Source organism: Taudactylus pleione, unplaced genomic scaffold, assembly GCF_031769625.1.
Source record: "Taudactylus pleione unplaced genomic scaffold, aTauple2 ptg000135l, whole genome shotgun sequence".
NCBI lineage: Eukaryota > Metazoa > Chordata > Amphibia > Anura > Myobatrachidae > Taudactylus > Taudactylus pleione.
The window spans coordinates 256271-276339 of NW_028284537.1; the positions used below are offsets into that span (position 1 = coordinate 256271).

Here is a 20069-nt window from a genome sequence, read left to right on the forward strand (position 1 = left end):
TTCCGTGAGAGGAAGGTAAGGAGGAGATATCTGTGATACTAGTGTATGGGGACAGCGAGCCATTCCGCAAGAGGAAGCTAAGCAGGAGATATCTGTGATGCTAGTGCATGGGGACCGCGGACCATTCCGGGAGAGGAAGGTAAAGAGGAGATATCTGTGATACTAGTGTATGGGGAAAGGGGCTATTCTGGGAGAGGAAGGTAAGGAGGAGATATCTGTGATACCTGTGTATGGGAAAAGGGGCCATTCCGGGAGAGGAAGGTAAGGAGGAGATATCTGTGATACTAGTGTATGGGGACAGTGGGCCATTCCAGGAGAGGAAGGTAAGGAGGAGATATCTGTGATACTAGTGTATGGGGACAGTGGGCCATTCCAGGAGAGGAAGGTAAGGAGGAGATATCTGTGATACTAGTTTATGGGGAAAGGGTCCATTCTGGGAGAGGAAGCTAAGCAGGAGATATCTGTAATACTAGTGTATGGGGACAGCGAGCCATTCCGCAAGAGGAAGCTAAGCAGGAGATATCTGTGATACTAGTGTATGGGGACAGCTGGCCATTCCAGGAGAGGAAGGTAAGGAGGAGATATCTGTGATACTAGTTTATGGGGAAAGGGGCCATTCTGGGAGAGGAAGCTAAGCAGGAGATATCTGTGATACTAGTGTATGGGGACAGCTGGCCATTCCAGGAGAGGAAGGTAAGGAGGAGATATCTGTGATACTAGTTTATGGGGAAAGGGGCCATTCCGCAAGAGGAAGCTAAGCAGGAGATATCTGTGATACTAGTGTATGGGGACAGTGGGCCATTCCAGGAGAGGAAGGTAAGGAGGAGATATCTGTGATACTAGTGTATGGGGACAGCGGGCCATTCTGGGAGAGGAAGCTAAGCAGGAGATATCTGTAATACTAGTGTATGGGGACAGCGAGCCATTCCGCAAGAGGAAGGTAAGCAGGAGATATCTGTGATACTAGTGTATGGGGACAGCTGGCCATTCCGCAAGATTAAGCTAAACAGGAGATATCTGTGATACTAGTGTATGGGGACAGCGAGCCATTCCGCAAGAGGAAGCTAAGCAGGAGATATCTGTGATACTAGTGTATGGGGACAGTGGGCCATTCCAGGAGAGGAAGGTAAGGAGGAGATATCTGTGATACTAGTGTATGGGGACAGCGGGCCATTCTGGGAGAGGAAGCTAAGCAGGAGATATCTGTAATACTAGTGTATGGGGACAGCGAGCCATTCCGCAAGAGGAAGGTAAGCAGGAGATATCTGTGATACTAGTGTATGGGGACAGCTGGCCATTCCGCAAGATTAAGCTAAACAGGAGATATCTGTGATACTAGTGTATGGGGACAGCGAGCCATTCCGCAAGAGGAAGGTAAGCAGGAGATATGTGATACTAGTGTATGGGGACAGCGGGCCATTCTGGGAGAGGAAAGTAAGTAGGAGATATCTATGATACTAGTGTATGGGGACAGTGGGCCATACCAGGAGAGGAAGGTAAGGAGGAGATATCTGTGATACTAGTTTATGGGGAAAGGGGCCATTCTGGGAGAGGAAGCTAAGCAGGAGATATCTGTAATACTAGTGTATGGGGACAGCGAGCCATTCCGCAAGAGGAAGGTAAGCAGGAGATATCTGTGATACTAGTGTATGGGGACAGCTGGCCATTCCGCAAGATTAAGCTAAACAGGAGATATCTGTGATACTAGTGTATGGGGACAGCGGGCCATTCCGCAAGAGGAAGGTAAGCAGGAGATATGTGATACTAATGTATGGGGACAGCGGGCCATTCCGGGAGAGGAAGGTAAGTAGGAGATATCTGTGATACTAGTGTATGGGGACAACGGGCCATTCCGCTAGAGGAAGCTAAGCAGGAGATACAGTATCTGTGATATTAGTGTATGGCGACAGCGGGCCATTCCGCAAGAGGAAGCTGAGCAGGAGATATCTGTGATGCTAGTGTATGGGGACAGCGAGCCATTCCGCAAGTGAAAGGTAAGTAGGAGATATCTGTGATACTAGTGTATGGGGACAGCAGGCCATTCTGAAAGAGGAAGGTAAGCAGGAGATATCTGTGATACTAGTGTATGGGGACAGCGGGCCATTCCGGAAGAGGAAGGTAAGCAGGAGATATCTGTGATACTAGTGTATGGGGACAGCGGGCCATTCTGCAAGAGGAAGGTAAGTAGGAGATATCTGTGATACTAGTGTATGGGGACAGCGGGTCCTTCCGCAAGAGGAAGGTAAGTAGGAGATATCTGTGATACTAGTGTATGGGGACAGCGGGCCATTCTGCAAGAGGAAGGTAAGTAGGAGATATCTGTGATACTAGTGTATGGGGACAGCGGGCCATTCCGCAAGAGGAAGGTAAGTAGAAGATGTCTGTGATATCTCCTGCTTTACCCTCCTGATGAATGGTCCAATAACTTAAGTTTTACAATTGCAGGTGAAAATGTGCATTACACCTGCTTTTGTAAAAATTACGTGATGAAGAGGCCCCTAAATGTTTAAGATGTTGGTAAAAGATGATATACTGGCATGCACTTACGGGGATATGCAGTTGACTCTCACTCCTCTGTCAATCCATTCTGTTCCCAAAGTTTGAGTTAATTTCACCACTCCAGCTTTAGAGGTGTTATATGCCAACTGCTTCTGAGGGTGAGGCACTGCAAGAAAAGAAAAAGTTGCACAATCAGGTATATGACAGCAGAGAGCTGTTATCGGTCTGTTGAAGGACAGTAGATAGAACCCAATCAGCTGGAATAAAAAAAACATTCCTCAAAAGATGTTCCAAGCAGGGCCGGCGGAAGCTCCATGGATGCCTCCTAACTCCTTGATTGCCCCCTGTCCTTGGGCGCTGTGCCCTACCCTCCAACCTCGCTTCGTGTCTTAGCAGGTGTGAAGGGGGCGCAGCAGTTTTTCCTTTTTTTTTTTGAACACTCCATTGCAGTCAGATACAATGGTAGTTATCCGCTGAAATACATTCCCCAGTGCTAGGCACAATTAAGATGTTTTTGATACGATAGTCTCTTTATTCTATTCATTGCTTAAACATGTGCTCCATTTTCTCCTGGCACTTGAAGCACTACCACCATAATCTACTGCTCTTGTAACAAGATTTGCCAAAATACTTTTTTTTGTTGTTTGTTGAAAGACTCTATAGCATATTCATCCGTCTAGATTTTCCCTGTGGCAGCGAGGCTTCTAAACACACATTTTATTAAACATATTCACAGAACAGTCATGAGCTCCCTTGTAAGCTTTCTCTCGGAAAACTCATTCCGTATTTCACCGGGCTCGTTTCAAACTTCACAGAAATTGTTATTGAGAAAGACGGTTTAAAGTATGAAGACTAAAGCCTCTAGAGGAGCGCGGCATTCTCTCAGACAGTCTGAAGACCAGTAAAGGCTTTTACAAGGATGTGAGTAAGAAAACCACACAATAGCATGCAGTACAATGCTATTGCCCTGGCACTCAATTTCTGAATATTAAAATTACTGGGAACATATATACATATATATAATTTTCTCTTAAAGGGCCATTACATTTATCAGCAGTCTGCTTGAACATGAATGTGCAAATATTATCTTATATTAAAATTCATTGGTCTGTCTGTCTGCCCGGTTATGCATTCGGACACCCCTGCACTGATTGGGATGAAATGAAACCAATGCGAGTTGGTCCAGTTGGATCCTGGACAGGTTTTAGGGGGATTAGGGTCCCGGTCGGACCTCCCGTTGGTGTACGCTGGGCAGAACTTCGAGTGGGGGAACCTGTTCTGAGCCTTCCACTGAATGAATTTGAATGAAAACTTCACAGAGTGGCAACAGGATTCAATCGGGAAACCGGCTGACGTAGGCCCGACAGCCGGCTTCTCGATTGCTTTATCCCGGCGAGGGTTAAATGACAGGCATCTAATATAGACGCCTGTAATTTTTCCGACGCCGGGAGACCGGCGCCTGGCATCCCGATTGAAGGGATGCCGGGCGCCACTAGCGGACAGCCGTAGGGGGGGAGGCTTAGGTTTAGAGCACCCGGGGTGGACTTAGGGTTAGGCACCCCCCCAGGAGTGTTACGGTTAGGCTAGGGGAAGGGGGGGTTAGGGTTAGGCACCCCCGGGGGGAGGTTAGGGTTAGCACCCCCCCGGGGGACTTAGGTTTAGGCAGCGGGGAAGGAGGGGGTTAGGGGGGTTAGGTTAGTTTATACTTACCTAGGGACGATCGGGATTTGCAGCGCTGTCGGGCTGCCGCTGCCGGGATCTCTGCATCTGTCGGGCTGATGCTGCCAGGAATCGAACTGCCGGCCATGCGTCAGCCGGTATTTCATACCGAATGTGTGGTAACATTGGATCCCAGAAGACATACTAGTGGGTTGAGGTCTCAGATGGATCTCCTATTGGTGTATGCTGGGCAGAACTTTGACCCAGGGACGATGGGCACAACTTTGACCAGGGGAGCCTGTTCTGGGCTTTCCACTGGATAGATTTGGACGACAGCTTCACAGAGGGGTGTCAATTGGTCTGGGATGCCTAATGGAGTGGTTGGGGTCCCGGTCGGACCTAATGGCGGATTGCGCCTGGGCAGAACTTTGTCCCAGGGAGCCTGGTTGAACCCGGGGAGCCTGTTCTGTGCCTTCCACTGGATGGATTTCGATGAAAACTTCACAGAGTAATAACATTGGATCCCAGAAGACATACTAGGGGGTTGAGCTCCCGGTCTGACCTCCCATTGGTGTACGCTGAACAGAACTTTGAGCCGGGAAGCCTGGATGGATTTGGATGAAAACTTCACAGATGGGTGGCAATTGGGCTGGGATGCCTAATAGAGTGGTTGGGGTCCTGGTGGGATCTCACGGTAGAATGCGTCGGACAGAACTTTGACTCAGGGAGAATGTGCTGGGCCTTCACTGGATGGATTTGGATGACATCACATAATAAAAATGTAATAACTTGAAGATTTAAACATGGGCAACGGTGGGTACTTCAGCTAGAATAACTATCTATCTATCTATATATATATATATATATATATATATATACTGAATATATATATATATATATATATATTAGTGATGAGCGGTTCGGATTCTGAGGAATCCGAACTGCTCTGAACAGGTGGAATCCGAGTCCACCCGAACGCAAGTTCGGTTGTTCCCGCCTGACTCGGATTCCACCTCGAGGTCACCCGGCCGGTGTCGGATTCTCGCGAGACCTCGCAAGAGCCGGGTGACGTTAATAAAAGACGCGGCGCCCGGCTGTCGGCGCCATTTCGTGTGACTGTATCAGACGGAACAGTCACGCTTAGTTAGTTAGTGATAGAGAGGGGAAAAGTGAGACTAGAGTTAGATTACAGTTAGAGAGAGTAGTTCTTGCCACTGTGTGCTCCGTGACTGGGATTAGCCCACTGTGTGTGTATTATACAAGCTCCGTGACTGGACTTAGCCAACTGTGTGTATTATACAAGCTCCGTGACTGGGCTTAGCCCACTGTGTGTATTATACAAGCTCCGTGACTGGGCTTAGCCCACTGTGTGTATTATACAGGCTCCGTGACTGGGCTTAGCCCACTGTGTGTATTATACAAGCTCCGTGACTGGGCTTAGCCCACTGTGTGTATTATACAAGCTCCGTGACTGGGCTTAGCCCACTATGTGTATTATACAGGCTCCGTGAAAGGGCATAGCCCACTGTGTGTGTATTATACAAGCTCCGTGACTGGACTTAAACCCACTGTGTGTATTATACAAGCTCCGTGACTGGACTTAAACCCACTGTGTGTATTATACAATCTTCGTGACTGGGCTTAGCCCACTGTGTGTATTATACAATCTCCGTGACTGGACTTAGCCCACTGTGTGTATTATACAATCTCCGTGACTGGGCTTAGCCCAATGTGTGTATTATACAATCTCCGTGACTGGACTTAGACCACTGTGTGTATTATACAAGCTCCGTGACTGGACTTAGCCCACTGTGTGTATTATACAAGCTCCGTGACTGGGCTTAGCCCACTGTGTGTATACAAGCTCCGTGACTCCAGTTCATAGTGATAAAGTAATATGGATCACGAGAATGAACCGAGAGGAGAGCAGAAACAACAAGCAAATGCTAGCATTGCAGCGGCTGGAAGTCCATCACTTTCATCTAAAGCTGATGCTCAAGGGCGTAGAGGCTTTAAAAACTTAGGGAACCTGAAATCAAAAAATCTAGATTTCACAGGGATAAAGACAAAAAAAAACCTCTAAAGACTACTACTAGTGCAGAAAAACAGAAAATTGGCAACATACCATTCACCACACGTAGCAGCAAGGAAAGACTCAGGCTTTGCCCTTTATTTCTGAGTGGTGGTTCTGCAACTGTCAGTGAGGCATCTTGTGCCTCTCATGACGATAAAAGACCTTTTCAATCAGACTATAGAAGTGTGAAAAAATTTTAAACCAATAAGGCAGTAGATCAAACTGTGTTTTTTGAACACAAATATCAGAAATCCCTGAGGAGAGTCTAAGTGGGTCCGCGAGTGGCATTTCTATGTGTAAGCCTGACCTTTCAGAGAAGCTGCCCTCCACAGTTTCTTTTCCATCTGTAGTTGTGGGGATGAGCAGTATTGCCGATGACATAGAAATTGAGGATACAACCGTGGAATTGCAAGAGGATGAGGGGAATATATGTGCAGCTGACCTTGGCACTAATGAGGATGTTGAGGATAAGGATATTATTTGTATAAGTCAGGCACCAGTGAAAGCAGCTCTTTGCCAAGATAAGAAGGCCATTGCCATGCCTGGGCATAGAACCAACAAATCCACATCTTTTGTGTGGAATTACTTTTACCCAAACCCTGACAACATTTGTCAAGCCTTTTGTAGCCTCTGTGGGACCACAGTTAGTAGAGGTAGGGACGTTAAGCATCTAGGAACCTCCACGCTATTACGTCATCTGCAGCGAGCTCATGACAGGTGTTTGATAACAGAAACTACTGCTAAAAAAATAACAACAAGCAGTCCAGCATTAGCTAGATGCCTTCTCTCTACTAAATCCCAGCACCTGCAATCTCCGCCGACAACACCTTCCTCCTCAATATCCTCAGGACTGATCAGTGGTAGTACTGCATCCAATTTGTTAATGCTAAGTCACGGTGACTCCTCCACTTTCTAGGACATCTCAGAAGAAACTGAATCTTTGAGCGCTAGGCCTGCTGCTGCTGCTGCTGCTGCTGGTGGATCTTCATCCCAGAAGTGGACCAAGAAGACTACTTATTAGTATACCAAAAAAACAACTGACTGTTAAAGAATCTCTTGCAAGGGGAAGCAAGTATGACAGCTCTCACCCTGTCGCACAGTGGATCACTGACGCCATGACAGCTATGCTAATATTAGATCTGCGTCCAATATCCGCAATTAATGCAGTGGGATTTACACAGTTAATTGAGGTCATGTGTCCCCGGTACCAAATTCCATCTCGGTTTAATTTTACCCGAAAAGCCATTCCTCGGCTGTACCAGGACATTAAACAGAACCTAATTATTGGCCTGCAAAGTGCTATTGTACCCACTGTCCACTTAACCACAGATATGTGGACAAGCGGTAGTGGACAAACTAAAGATTATATGACTGTGACGGCCCACTGGGTGGGTGAATCACCTTCAGTAGCAGCAATATCTAACAAACAACACCAGCTCATTCAGAGGCAGGCAACTCTGTGCACCACCAGATTCAATAAGAGGCATACCGCTGACAACCTCTTAGAAAAACTAAGAGATGTCATAGAAACATGGCTTACCCCACTTGGACTCTCCTCAGGATTTGTGATTTCATATAACGCTACAAATATAGTGAAAGCATTACAGCTTTGTGAATTCTAACACATCCCCTGTTTTGCTCACACAATAAACTTAGTGGTGCAGGGTTTTTTAAAAAACGACAGGGGCGTGCAGGAGATGCTGTCTGTGGCCCGAAAAATTTCGGGACATTTTTAGCATTCAGCAACAGCGTGCAGGAGATTGCAGCACCTGCAAGAGCAGTTTAATTTGCCCTGCCATCAACTGAAGCAAGAAGTGGTAACGAGGTGGAACTCAACCCTGTATATGCTTCAGCGGATGGAGGAGCAGCAAAAAGCCTTCCATAGCTATACGACAAGCCATGACATTGGGAGAGGAGGGGGAATGTACCTTAGCCCAGCACAGTGGAGAGTACTTTCTGTCTTGTTCAAGGTGCTCAAACCATTTGAAGTTGCCACTTGTGAGGTGAGTGTTGACACTGCTAGCTTGAGCAAGGTGATTCTCCTGATTTCGCTTTTGGAAAAGCAGCTGGAGAAATTGAAGGATGAGATTAAACAAAGTGATTCCACAAAGTATGCTGGACTGATAGATCAAGTCCTTTGTTCACTTTGCCAGGATCCACGGGTGGCCAAGATCTTGAAATCTGATCATTATATTTTAGCAACCATGCTTGATCCTAGGTTCAAGTCGTATGCTGTGTCTTTTTTTACAACTGACCCAGATCTTAAAAGAACCAAAGCGCTCCTGGTGAGCAAGTTGGCAGCTGAAGTGACACATGGCACTATGATGACGTCTCCTCCTTCGGTTTCTCCAGCAGGAGCCAGAAAAAAATCACCTTTTCCAAAAGACCCAGTGGTGATGCAGATAAGTCAAATCAACATTTTGACATCTGTTCGGGTCTAAAAGATTTGCCCAACACCAGTGACACCTCTACCGTAACTCCATCTAATACGATTACCATCCAAAGAATGGTGGAGGATTATTTTCAGGACACCGTACACGTAGACATGTCACAGAGTCCATTCCAATATTGGAAGAAAAAAAAGGCAATTTGGAGACCCTTGTATAAACTGGCTTTGCATTACTTAAGCTGCCCACCCTCCAGTGTGTGTACTCGGAGACAGTTTTCAGTACAGTCGGGAACCTTGTGAGCGAACGACGAAGGAGGCTACTTCCACAAAATGTAGAAAAAATTATGTTCATTAAAATGAACTGGAAATTTCACGAGGATAACCTTTCCCGCCAATCACATCACAGTACAGAATGTAATGGTGGATTCCAGCAGGGATGAACTGATATTGTGCGAGGAATCGGATGATGTACACACTGATGAGGGTGAGAATGGCAATGATGGTGACATCATGCCACTGTAGACCTGTTGCCTTTAGTAGATTGGAAGATTTTTTTGTGGGGGCCCAAACAAACCAAGCACTTCAGCCACAAAGTGGCAGTACCTGTCGCTGAAATGATTGGTTTGTTAAAGTGTGCATGTCCTTTTTAAGATCCAACATAAGGGTGGGTGGGAGGGCCCAAGGACAATTCCATCTAGCACTACCTTTCATTTCTGCCACTGGTGTGTGGCATAGTTTCATAGATGTGCTTTAAATTGTGGTGTCTGTGCCACTGCGCCGCTGCTCTGACACTTGGTAACCAGTCAGCTCACTGCAACCCTGGTCAATAATGGTGAAAACAATAATTTAAGATGTGAGGTGGTCTAAATTGACTGTAAATGACTGGAAATTAATGTTATTGAGGTAAATAACACTCTAGAAAGAAAAAAAAGCCCAATTTATGTCATTTCAGATTTGTTTGCCAATTTTGGCAAAAAATCCAAATCCAAAGCCAGTCACCGCAGTTTGGCAAATCCAAATCCAAATCTGGACGACGAATTAGAACCATATCCAAATCCAGCAAAAATGGTCCACCGAACATCCCTAATATACATATATATATATATATATGGTCGCATCATTTAATAAGTTCAACCTCAAAGCTGATTGGTCGCCATGGATAACCTCTCCACTGTCACACTTCTCCACTCTTTTCACTGCTTCATACATCTACCCCTGAGCCTAAATCTGTATACACGATGCAGCGGACGCGGTTTTTCTCATGCCAAGTTCCAGTGCGCTTCATATGCGACTTTCTACGTGTTTAAAACTAATTCCCGTGTGGCTAAAGTCGCAGCCCAGCGTCTGTAGTACACTGTGAGTGGTGTTTTTCGCTGCGTCTGCAATGCAAATAAGATGCAAAATGTAAAAAAAAAAAAAGACTGTAAGCTACCTTGGTGTGGCTCAGTAGCGCCAGGCGTCTCACGCCGTATGGCGTATAGATGCTAGGGGGCATATTTATATATAGTATTGGTTTTTAGAAGTGGAGATGTTGCCCATAGCAACCAATCAGATTCTAGCTATTATCTTCTAGAAGGTGCTAGATAAATGAGAAGTAGAATCTGATTGGTTGCTATGGGCAACATCTCCACTTCTAAAAACTCACACTTTAGTACATACACCCCTAAGTGTATGAGGACACATCTGTATTTCCAAACACAATTGTGGCTGCTTTACTTGCAAAGAAGAGGCATGAAAGGGTCAGGAAGAAGATTAGGGAAGACACCTCTCACAGTTTGGACCATGAGACCTCAAAACCCCAAAAAATATGTATTTGCAAACTGCCAATACATCCTGCATTACTGTACAGTGAGGAAATTAATATACAATTATTTAAAATACAGAACATAAGACGAATGCAAAGAAGACTCTGGGCTTGATTCAGAGCCGGACGCTCTGACCAGAGCACTTGCTCTGAATCAGGGCCCTCCTACCTAAAGTTGGAGCAGCCTCTTGGACGCTCGCATAGCTGTGGGTTACCACCCACAGCTATAGCGAGCGTCCATGATGATGGTTGCGATGGTCAAGACCATCGCGACCATCGGGCTTGCGACGGAGACCCTGCGGTAGGGTCTCGCTGCTGCAAGCCCTGGAGTGATTTTGGCTCTATCAGAGCCAAAATCACTCCCACTGACATCACCATGGAAACGCCTCCGTCTGGCAGCCACGCCCCCGGCACGCCCACCAAAGTGGGCGTGCTGTCATCACCATCGACAGCACGCCCCCTTTGGTGCGAGACCCCGAGCGACGGCTACCCCATCGCTCTCCGGGTCTCGCGCATGCGCACGACGGAGCTCCCTCCATCGTGCGCATGCGCATTTGGGTACCATCGACCCGCTTGCGAGCGTCCTGCGCTCGCAAGCGGGTCTGAATGAGACCCTCTGCTCGCAAGAACTTGCAATCTAATAATAATACGGTGAAACGTGGAATTATTTTGCTCGGTTCTAGTGCTACCCACCAATTTGGGTGAAATAAAAGCTATAATAATGAATTGCATTATGAGTCGCATAAATCAACCAATTCAAATCAGTGAAATTTCAGTACCAAAAAGTCCACAAGAAAGTTTCTCAATAAGAACGTTTTGTAGCCTTAACTACCGGGTCAGCACATTTCAATAGCTGATTGTGTTTTATGTAATTATTTCTAAAGTACGTCTTTAAATACCTTTAAAATACCTCATAATTTTCACATATAAATTCGCAAACCAACCAGCCTTAAATCATAAGGGCATTAGGTAACGACTTAACGAAATATTAGAATTGTGACTCGTTTAACAATCTTTGTCCCGATTATTTAAAAAAAAAAAAAAAAAAAGAGAGAGAATAAAATTCTGTTTTTAATTATCAACAGGACAGGTGGTGCAGACACTTAACCAAGGACTCGTAACACAATTATAAATGCATTTTTTTTTTTTTTTCAAGAAACATTTATAGTTGCTGTGTAATAAACTGCACAGAATGCTGTAGAATGTCATACTGGGCACTGTAAAAAGAAATGGTATTCCCAAAGAAAATAAAAAAGCCTGCGTATTTATATAACATTTAGCAGATGGATGTAATATTAACTTAGTGGTTTTGCGCTGTAGTTTTATTGCTACTAGATTTTCTTGCCTAACTTGGCAGCTCGGAGTGCCGTTTGATTTCTGGATTTGGACAATGCTGAAACAGATGTCCAAACCAATAAAATAAATTCCTGAAGGGCTATACTTAATTTGTGTAATTGATCAATTTTTGTTCCATGGGCCTCGGATCACCAGAAAGTAACTGCCTTCCAGATTAGCTCAGCAGTCGGGATTTTACTCCATATGTTGCAATGGTTTATTGGCTCGCGGACGACACTGCCGGAACAGCAGCGCTGGTCTAGGCACCTGTTGGCAAGCTATAAAGGAGTTTAACAACTGGCGTTACAGTCTGGAATGAAGTGAAAGTTACTAGACAAATATTGCATATTATTCTCGCTTAAAGTGCCAGGTTTGTGGGTCCGGCAGTCGTCAAGCGGGCAGCAGGCGTTCTCTTATAGGGAAAGTGTAAATGACAATTGATGACCTTACAGAACTAAGGTTAAAGGGTCTAAGGAGCTCATTCAGAGTCGGTCGTGAGCGCTCAGCGCTCACGACCGACTTGATGTTGCCCCACAGTGCACAGTGCGCATGCGCGAGACCCGGCTAACGACGGGTGATCCGTCGTTAGGGGTCTCGTTGCAGATAGGGCGAGCTGTCGATGTTGAGTGACAGCTCGCCCCGTTTGCTGGGCGGGCCGGGGGCGTGCCTGGCCAAACGGAGGCGTTCCAGCAGGAACGCTTGCCGTTTGGGGGCGGCCCCACTGATCACTGATCATCGATCAGAGCAGGAAGCTCCCTGGGGCTTAAGGTTGACGAACCCTACCTTAGGGTCTCGTCATAAGCCCTGATGGTCGCGATGGTCTTGACCATCGCGACCATCACCCTTGTCGGTCTTTAGAGCTGCGGGTGTTAACCCATAGCCTAACGACCTACATGGAGGCAGCCGTTCAGGAAGCAAGCAGCCGCCCTGTTTCAGAACGACCGCTTGCATCCTACGACCGCCTCTGAATGAGGCCCTAAGTACTAAGCCTCAACGAGAGATAAAGTGGACATAGATACAGTACCATACAAATAAAACTGTGAAATAGTCAGGCGATATACCCTCTGAATTTTGGGGGAAAACAGCAATACATTAATAAACATCACATGTGCGTTTTAAGCCTGGGATAAGGTGAGACAGACGTTTCCTCTGATATATTCCAATGTCACAGGTTTTTCCTACTCCACGTAGTTTATATATGACAGACAAGAGATTACAAAAAACAACGTGTAGTATGTCTCCAATAGCCAGCAACTATAGTATAGATGGTAAAGCTTTCTCCTCAGGTGCAAGTATATAGGACCTCACGTACTGTACCATACTCACTTCGGTATTCAATCGGGAAACCGACTGACGTAAGTCCGACAGCCGGCTTCCCGATTGCTTTATCCCGGCGAGGGTTAAATGACACACGTCTAGATCTAGACGCCTGTCATTTTTCCGACGTCAGGAGACCGGCGCCTGGCATCCTGATCGAAGGGATGCCGGGCGCCGCTAGCGGACAGCAGCGGGAGGGGGAGGATTAGGTTTAGGGCACCCGGGGGGGACTTAGGGTTAGGCACCCCCCAGGAGGGTTAGGGTTAGGCTAGGGGAACGGGGGGTTAGGGTTAGGCACCCCCGGGGGGAGGTTAGGGTTAGGTACCCCCCCGGGGGACTTAGGTTTAGGCAGCGGGGAAGGGGGGGTTAGGTTTAGGCACAGGGGGGGAGGTTAGGGTTAGGCACCCCTAAGGAGGGTTAGGGTTAGGGGGGTTAGGTTAGTTTTGTACTTACCTAGGGACGGTCTGGATTTCCAGCGCTGACGGGCTGCCGCTGACGGGATCTCTGCATCTGTCGGACTAACGCTGCCGGGAATCGAACTGCCGGCCATGCATCAGCCGGTATGTCATACCGATTCCCTCACTTCATTGAAGTGAAAATAAATGCAAATAAAGGTTTCTGTATAACAGCCAAATAGGACGTGTAGAGTATGTACATCACTAAGGCAGGAATGGATAAGATGTACCCTACTCACTTATGAGAAATTTTACAGACGCATATAACGGTTTCTTTATAAATAATCCTCCAGAACGTGCCCCACTCACATAAAGGCATGACGATTCTTTCATATATTGATTCCTTTATGTTCAAAATCATCAACTCCCAAGCGGCAGGAACAGGTCATTTATTATTATAATCCACAATATAAAAACATCAATCAAGTCAAATTATGAAACCAACAAATCATGTCTAGTTCATCGTCCAAACAACACTCCTTATCAATGGGGTAAAAACGATGGAAAGGTCATTCATGATGTCACCGGAAGTGACGTTCCGGAGTACGGAATTAATTAACATCCCCACTTAGCTCCGTACTCCGGAATGTCACTTCCGGTGACATAATTAATGACTGGAGATAAATATACAGATGTGTGCAATATCCCTGGCACCTTGATAAAGATCGATTGACGAAACGCGTTTGAACCGGATCTTAACAGCACTTGTTATCAATGGGGTAAAAAACAATGGAAAGGCTGGTGAGAAAGCTCTGTCCCCTGTGAATCTCCTCCCCACGCTTCCCGTACATGCCCCGGCTACCACTTAGCTGTGCTCCTTCCCCCGCTGCTCCCATTGTGGCCCACAGTCTGTGCCGGTACCCCTGCTGTTTCCTGGCTCCTCTCTCTATTTATAATAGAAAATAAATAAAATTAAGCATACCTGCACCAGGATTGGTGATTGGTGGGCTCCTTCTCTGTGACCCCAGTCAGCTGATCTATGCGGTCAGCTGAGGTGCAGTGAAAGTCCCGGCCGGCATCTCAGCTGACCGGGGTCACAGAGAAGGAGTCCACCGATCTCTAGGTGCAGCGTGCAGTAAGTTTTATTCCATCATTTTCTATTATAAGTATTTATTTTCTGTGCAATCAGCCTGTGGACTATTTAGACACACAGGCTGGTCACGGAAGCCGGCTCGGACTGTCCTCTGCCTGTCAGCAATGCATGCAGAAAGGTTAGAGCAGGAGTAGGGGGAATGGAGGGAAATCTGCATAAATAAAATAATGTTACAACAGGTGTTCTCGTACCCATTGCACATTATTTTAATATCACTTATACATATGAAAGGGCTGTTAGAGTCGCAAAATTCTCCTCCATGCCCTCAAATTCGCATATTTTTAGTATGCAGATGGCATTTCCCCCACCTGTAATGGGAAATGCGTTCTGTTTCAGATTTGCTAAACACAAATTGTAAAATAATTTCTGAAGGAGCCTTTGCTATTTGGCCATGCTAAAACCGAGATTCCGTTTTTAAATCCGAGTTCCGAACTTACAGCAGACCCCAGCCGGGACTCAGTTCTACACGGAACCCCTAAGTTCGGGTGTGTCCGTTTTTCAGCAAAACCAAACCGCACATCTCTAATTAGCATAAAGACGCAGATCTGGATGCAATAGCGGTCACCTCGGAAGTACTGTAGATCCCGGATCTATGCACACATCTATTCTAAATCAATAAAACAGAGATACATTTTCATTTTGAATACAGGACACCAGCACACAAGCACACATAAAATAAAAAGAAAACTATATAGGACTTTACTGTGCAAATCAGTTCGTCCAGTTTAGTTCCTTATTCTCTCTAAACTTTATTACAAAAGTAATTATAGTCCTAATATATCACTTAGCACCCTCCCTCATCCCCGAACCTGCACAACCTGACGATATTGTCAGGTTGGACAGTAGGTTCAGGCGACGGCGTCAACGACCAGCGGGAGCGCGCATGGCTGGTCGTTGACGGCATATCCACTGCACGACATTGTGGACGATGAACGATAATGATATTGTTCATTTATATCGTGTAGTGGATATGCGCCTTAACCAAATAATGTACAGCAGATGAACATTGTCGGGTCTAGTTACTAAGCAGTGTTAGGAGACAGAGTGGAAAGTGATAAGAAAGTGATAAGGTGCCAGCCAATCAGCTCCCAACTGTCATTTTTCAAACAGGAGCTGATTGGCTGGCACCTTATCACTTTCTTATCAATTTTCACTCTGTCTCCTAACACTGCTTAGTAAATAGACCCCTGTATCATGAACACTATTACAGTCTTCTGATGAGGGTTCCAAGACTTCTTAAAGCTACTTAGCAAAATGACATCAGTTTGATTGTCAAGTCTGCAAATATTAATTTATGTAAATAAGAGTCGCTTTTAATAAGATCCATCCATGAGTTTGCGCAGGTGCGTCGCTCAGAGACAGGTTACAGAAGCCATCAATGTTTGCTAATATATTTTGTGACCTGATACAAAGTGTCAGTGAATTACTACTTCCCAATACATGCTTAATTAAATCAGATGGCATGATTACTAATTAAACTATGAATACTAAAGCCCGACTGTCAACTCTCATCACTCACCTATTAAACTTGCCATAGACGCCGTGTTAATTATCTTCCCGCATCCTTGACTCAGCATTACGCGGCCCGCAGCCTACAAAGAGAATTACAGAGAGGATCCGTGACCCCTTTTTGTTGGTTAGTTACGAGAATTACAAAATAATAAATTACTCCGTCCGCCAAGAAAAAAAAAATCAATTATTCTGTTAAAAAAAATAAATAAATAAAATAGCGGAATGGAAACGACACCTACGTTTATTTTAAAACACAGGAAAAAAAATGATAATCTCATTGAAATATTTCAACCAATCAAATTCTATATATTTATCAATGGGGAAGAAAAAAACAGAAATCTTCAAATTAATTAGCAGTTTCAGCTGTTAATCCTAATTAATGATTAGGCGATGGCACAGACAGGCCACACTTCAAAGTGTATTTAAAGTATTAATTTACTGTACTTGGCATCAGAGAAGAAATGAATTAGCCCATTAATACCCCAGATCTGTTGCTCTTTCCAACTGGACCCAACCTGATAATACTTAAAGAGTTCAGTAATCAGTGCTACATTCATTAACTGAAAGTGCTTTGTAAACCATTCATCATTGTGCTAATTACGCTGTGTACAGAATGCTTTGAGAAAACAAACCAATACGCATTTTCTCCAGCCACATTTATGCCTGGTACGTTGTCGTCAAATTATTTTCATACATTTTTATTTTTCACCCATGTGCCTATAGTCATAGAATACTTCCTGACAAGGACGGAGAGAGACAAAGTGGACACTACTCACTTTATCTCTCTCCAAAGCTTGGTACATCTCCCCTTTTGTATTATAGTAAACAAAGCAAATCAGCATTGCTAACAGCGCGTCTAAGCTTAAGCTGGGCATACACGTCCAGATAAAATGCCTGTCAGACCGACAGACATTTTATCTGGCAGCCTGCCAGCCCGCAGAAGTCTGCGACATACACTGTGAGCCCCCGGGGGTGGAGACATTGGGGGTCATTCAGACCCACTCGCGAGCGGCAGTACGCTCACAAGTGGGTCGATGTTCCCCACTGCGCATGCGCACGACGGAGGGAGCTCCGTCGTGCGCATGCGCGAGACCCGGCGAGACCCGGACTTTCCTTCGCTCGGAGTGTCTCACCAAAGGGGGCGTGCTGTCGATGGTGACTGATAGCACGCCCCCTTTGGTGGGCGTGCCGGGGGCGTGCCTGCCAGACGGAGACGTTCCCAAGGGAACGCCTAGCGTCTGAAGCCGGCCCCACTGACATCACTAGTGATGTCAGTGGGAGTGATTTTGGCTCTGATAGAGCCAAAATCACTCCTGGCCTTGCGGTTGGCAAACCCAACTGCAGACTTTCACTCGCAGTTCCGATGGTCGCGATGGTCAAGACCATCGCGACCATCTTTTTGCACGCTCGTATATGCTGTGGGTGGTGACCCACAGCTATATGAGCGTCCAGGAGGACGCTCCATTTTAATGGAGGTGGGCCCTGATTCAGAGCGAGCGCTCTGGTCAGAGCATCCGGCTCTGAATCAGGGCCATTGTTCCTGTTCCTTCCATGGGAAGGAACACAGGAAATGTCTGCCTGTCGGCCGCGGCTGGGCATACACTGCCCGATGCGGCCGACAGTTGACCCCGTAAATATCGCATCGGACGGGCATGCGGGACAATCTCGCATGCCCGACCGAGCGATATTTAACCCTTGTTCGTCCGCACACACGCATGCTACAATTATCGGGGCGATCCGGGGATATCGGGCAGATCGCCCCGATAATTGTAGCGTGTATGGCCAGCATTAGTAATTACTATATTGAATACATAACTTTCTCCTGGTGTAAACAGTGGGAGGTAGAGAATTTTGCTAATTATCAATGACCCTCTACTTACTAAAACTAATACCCCTCTCATACTTGCTGCAATAACCCAGGTTACTGTGCAGTGTGAAAGGGCCAAGTGAAATAACCCGGGTTGACCCGGCATTTCAACCCTGGTAACATGTGTTCAACCTGGCTTGCGGTACAGTGTGAACTGGTAACCCGGGTCCCGTTCACTGCATAGGAAGTGCTCAGCACGTAATGGCGGTGATGCCATTGACCCGGCAATTAGACAGGTGGGGCCGCAGGTCTGAAAGGGGTCTCAGCCGGGTCGCACCCGGGATGGACGCGTGAACAAATCTCGGGTGCGACCCAGCATTGCGATCTGAAAGGGGTATTAATAATACATGACTAACTCACTACCTAATTAATTAGTAACACCTTTCAGTTTGATAAGAGACCCTCTATAATTTGTACCTACGTTAAGAAATTATAAATAGTGTATGGCATAAAATGTCGGCCGTAAAAAGGTCGACTGGTTCTGAATGTCGACAGTCAAAACTTCGACATGGTCATTAGATCGTCCATCATTCTGTAGACATGTATTTATGTCGACAGGGTTAAATGGTCGACACATTCAAAATGTTGTAATTTAATGTCAACACTAAAATGTCAACACATTGTTTCTTTTGTTAATTTAGCCTAACCCTAAGCCTAACTCTAAAAATCATGAAAAATAGTGTCGACATTTTATTGTTGACATGTTAAATGACGACCTTTTGATATTGTCAGTCATTTAACCCAGTCGGCCTAAACACATATCTACGGAATGATGGCCGACCTAATGACCGTCTCAACCTTTTGATTATCGGCATTCAAAATGTGTTGGCTTTCTGAATGTCGACCAGTCAGCCGGTATCCATTTCTGACTCCAATGGGGAAAATAGAACCTAGAATTTACAATGTTATATTTTGAGAAAAACATTTCAATCTGGACACGCGGCTATATTCTAACAATCCTTAATCAGCTCAGCAGATCTTAAAAAAACAATGTAGTGCGCACCTGACAGCACATGAACAGGCCACGCAAGTTCACGTTAAACGTTTTATCCCATTCTTCCATTGTGGTATCTTCACTGGCTGAATTCATATTAATTCCTGCGTTATTACATGCAATGTCAATTCTCCCCCAATTAGCCAGAATGGTGTCCACAACTCTTGTAACATCTTCTTCTTTGCTAATATCAGCTGCCATAGCAACACATTTTATGCCTGCGAAATAATTTAACGAATAAAATTAAGTGAATTGAAAAGTTTTGTTAAAAAAAAAAAAGGTTGAGAAACAGAAATTATCAGCAATAATGTATAAATATATATGTTGTATAATTGTCTATATGTTGAAATAAACGTGCTCTTTACTGGCTGATATTTATTTTCAAGTTACCTAAAAATGAAGAAAAAAAAAAAGTCTATCATTTTGTTGGGATATAGCACCATCTTGTGTTCAATAAAGAGAATGTAGGTTCCAAGTTGCATAGTGTATTTTGAAGAGACATGCATATGGGATACGTTTAGGAAGCTGGCGGCCGCAATCCCGACCGCCGGCTTCCCGAATCCTCTATCCCGCCTAGGGTTAAATGACAGGCGTCTAAAATGTAGACGCCTGTCATTTTCCCGACGCCGGGAGACAGGCGCCCGGCATCCCGATCGAAGGGATGCCGGGTGCCGCGAGCATTTGGGGGGGAGATTAGGGTTAGGCACCCCTAAGGAGGGTTAGGAGGGTTGGTTAGATTAGTAAGTACTTACCTTAGGAACGATCGGGATTTCCAGCGCTGTCGGGCTTCCGCTGCCAGGCTCTGCTCTTTTGTCGGGCTGCCACAGCCGGGAATCGAACTGCCGGTCATGCGGCAGCCGGCTTTTCATACCGAATGCATGCATACACACACAGCTACAGCACAAACTAGATAATACTCAGAGCAACATTTACAAAACTGTTTTACAAAATATTCAGCTCCCAAATCCCAGTTCAGAGGTGCACGCAGTGCAAATGATTGCGCAGTTGGGCAATTTTTCGCTACTCCACATGCGGTAAAAGTCTAGGAAACCCTTACTGCGCGCGACCAAA

The 20069-nt window shown here is 45.7% G+C and overlaps 1 protein-coding gene across 1 annotated transcript in view; it reads right to left on the reverse strand.

Moving 5' to 3' along the window:
- LOC148522964 (uncharacterized) overlaps positions 1 to 20069 on the reverse strand; it is a 90854-nt gene that overhangs the window by 28242 nt on the left and 42543 nt on the right. Inside the window, exons 8-10 of the mRNA XM_088473438.1 lie at positions 19008 to 19216; positions 16145 to 16217; positions 2548 to 2665 (exon numbers count right to left, since the gene is read on the reverse strand). Of these exons, the coding sequence (XP_088329564.1) occupies positions 2548 to 2665; positions 16145 to 16217; positions 19008 to 19216 (400 nt within the window). The remainder of the gene's footprint in view (positions 1 to 2547; positions 2666 to 16144; positions 16218 to 19007; positions 19217 to 20069) is intronic.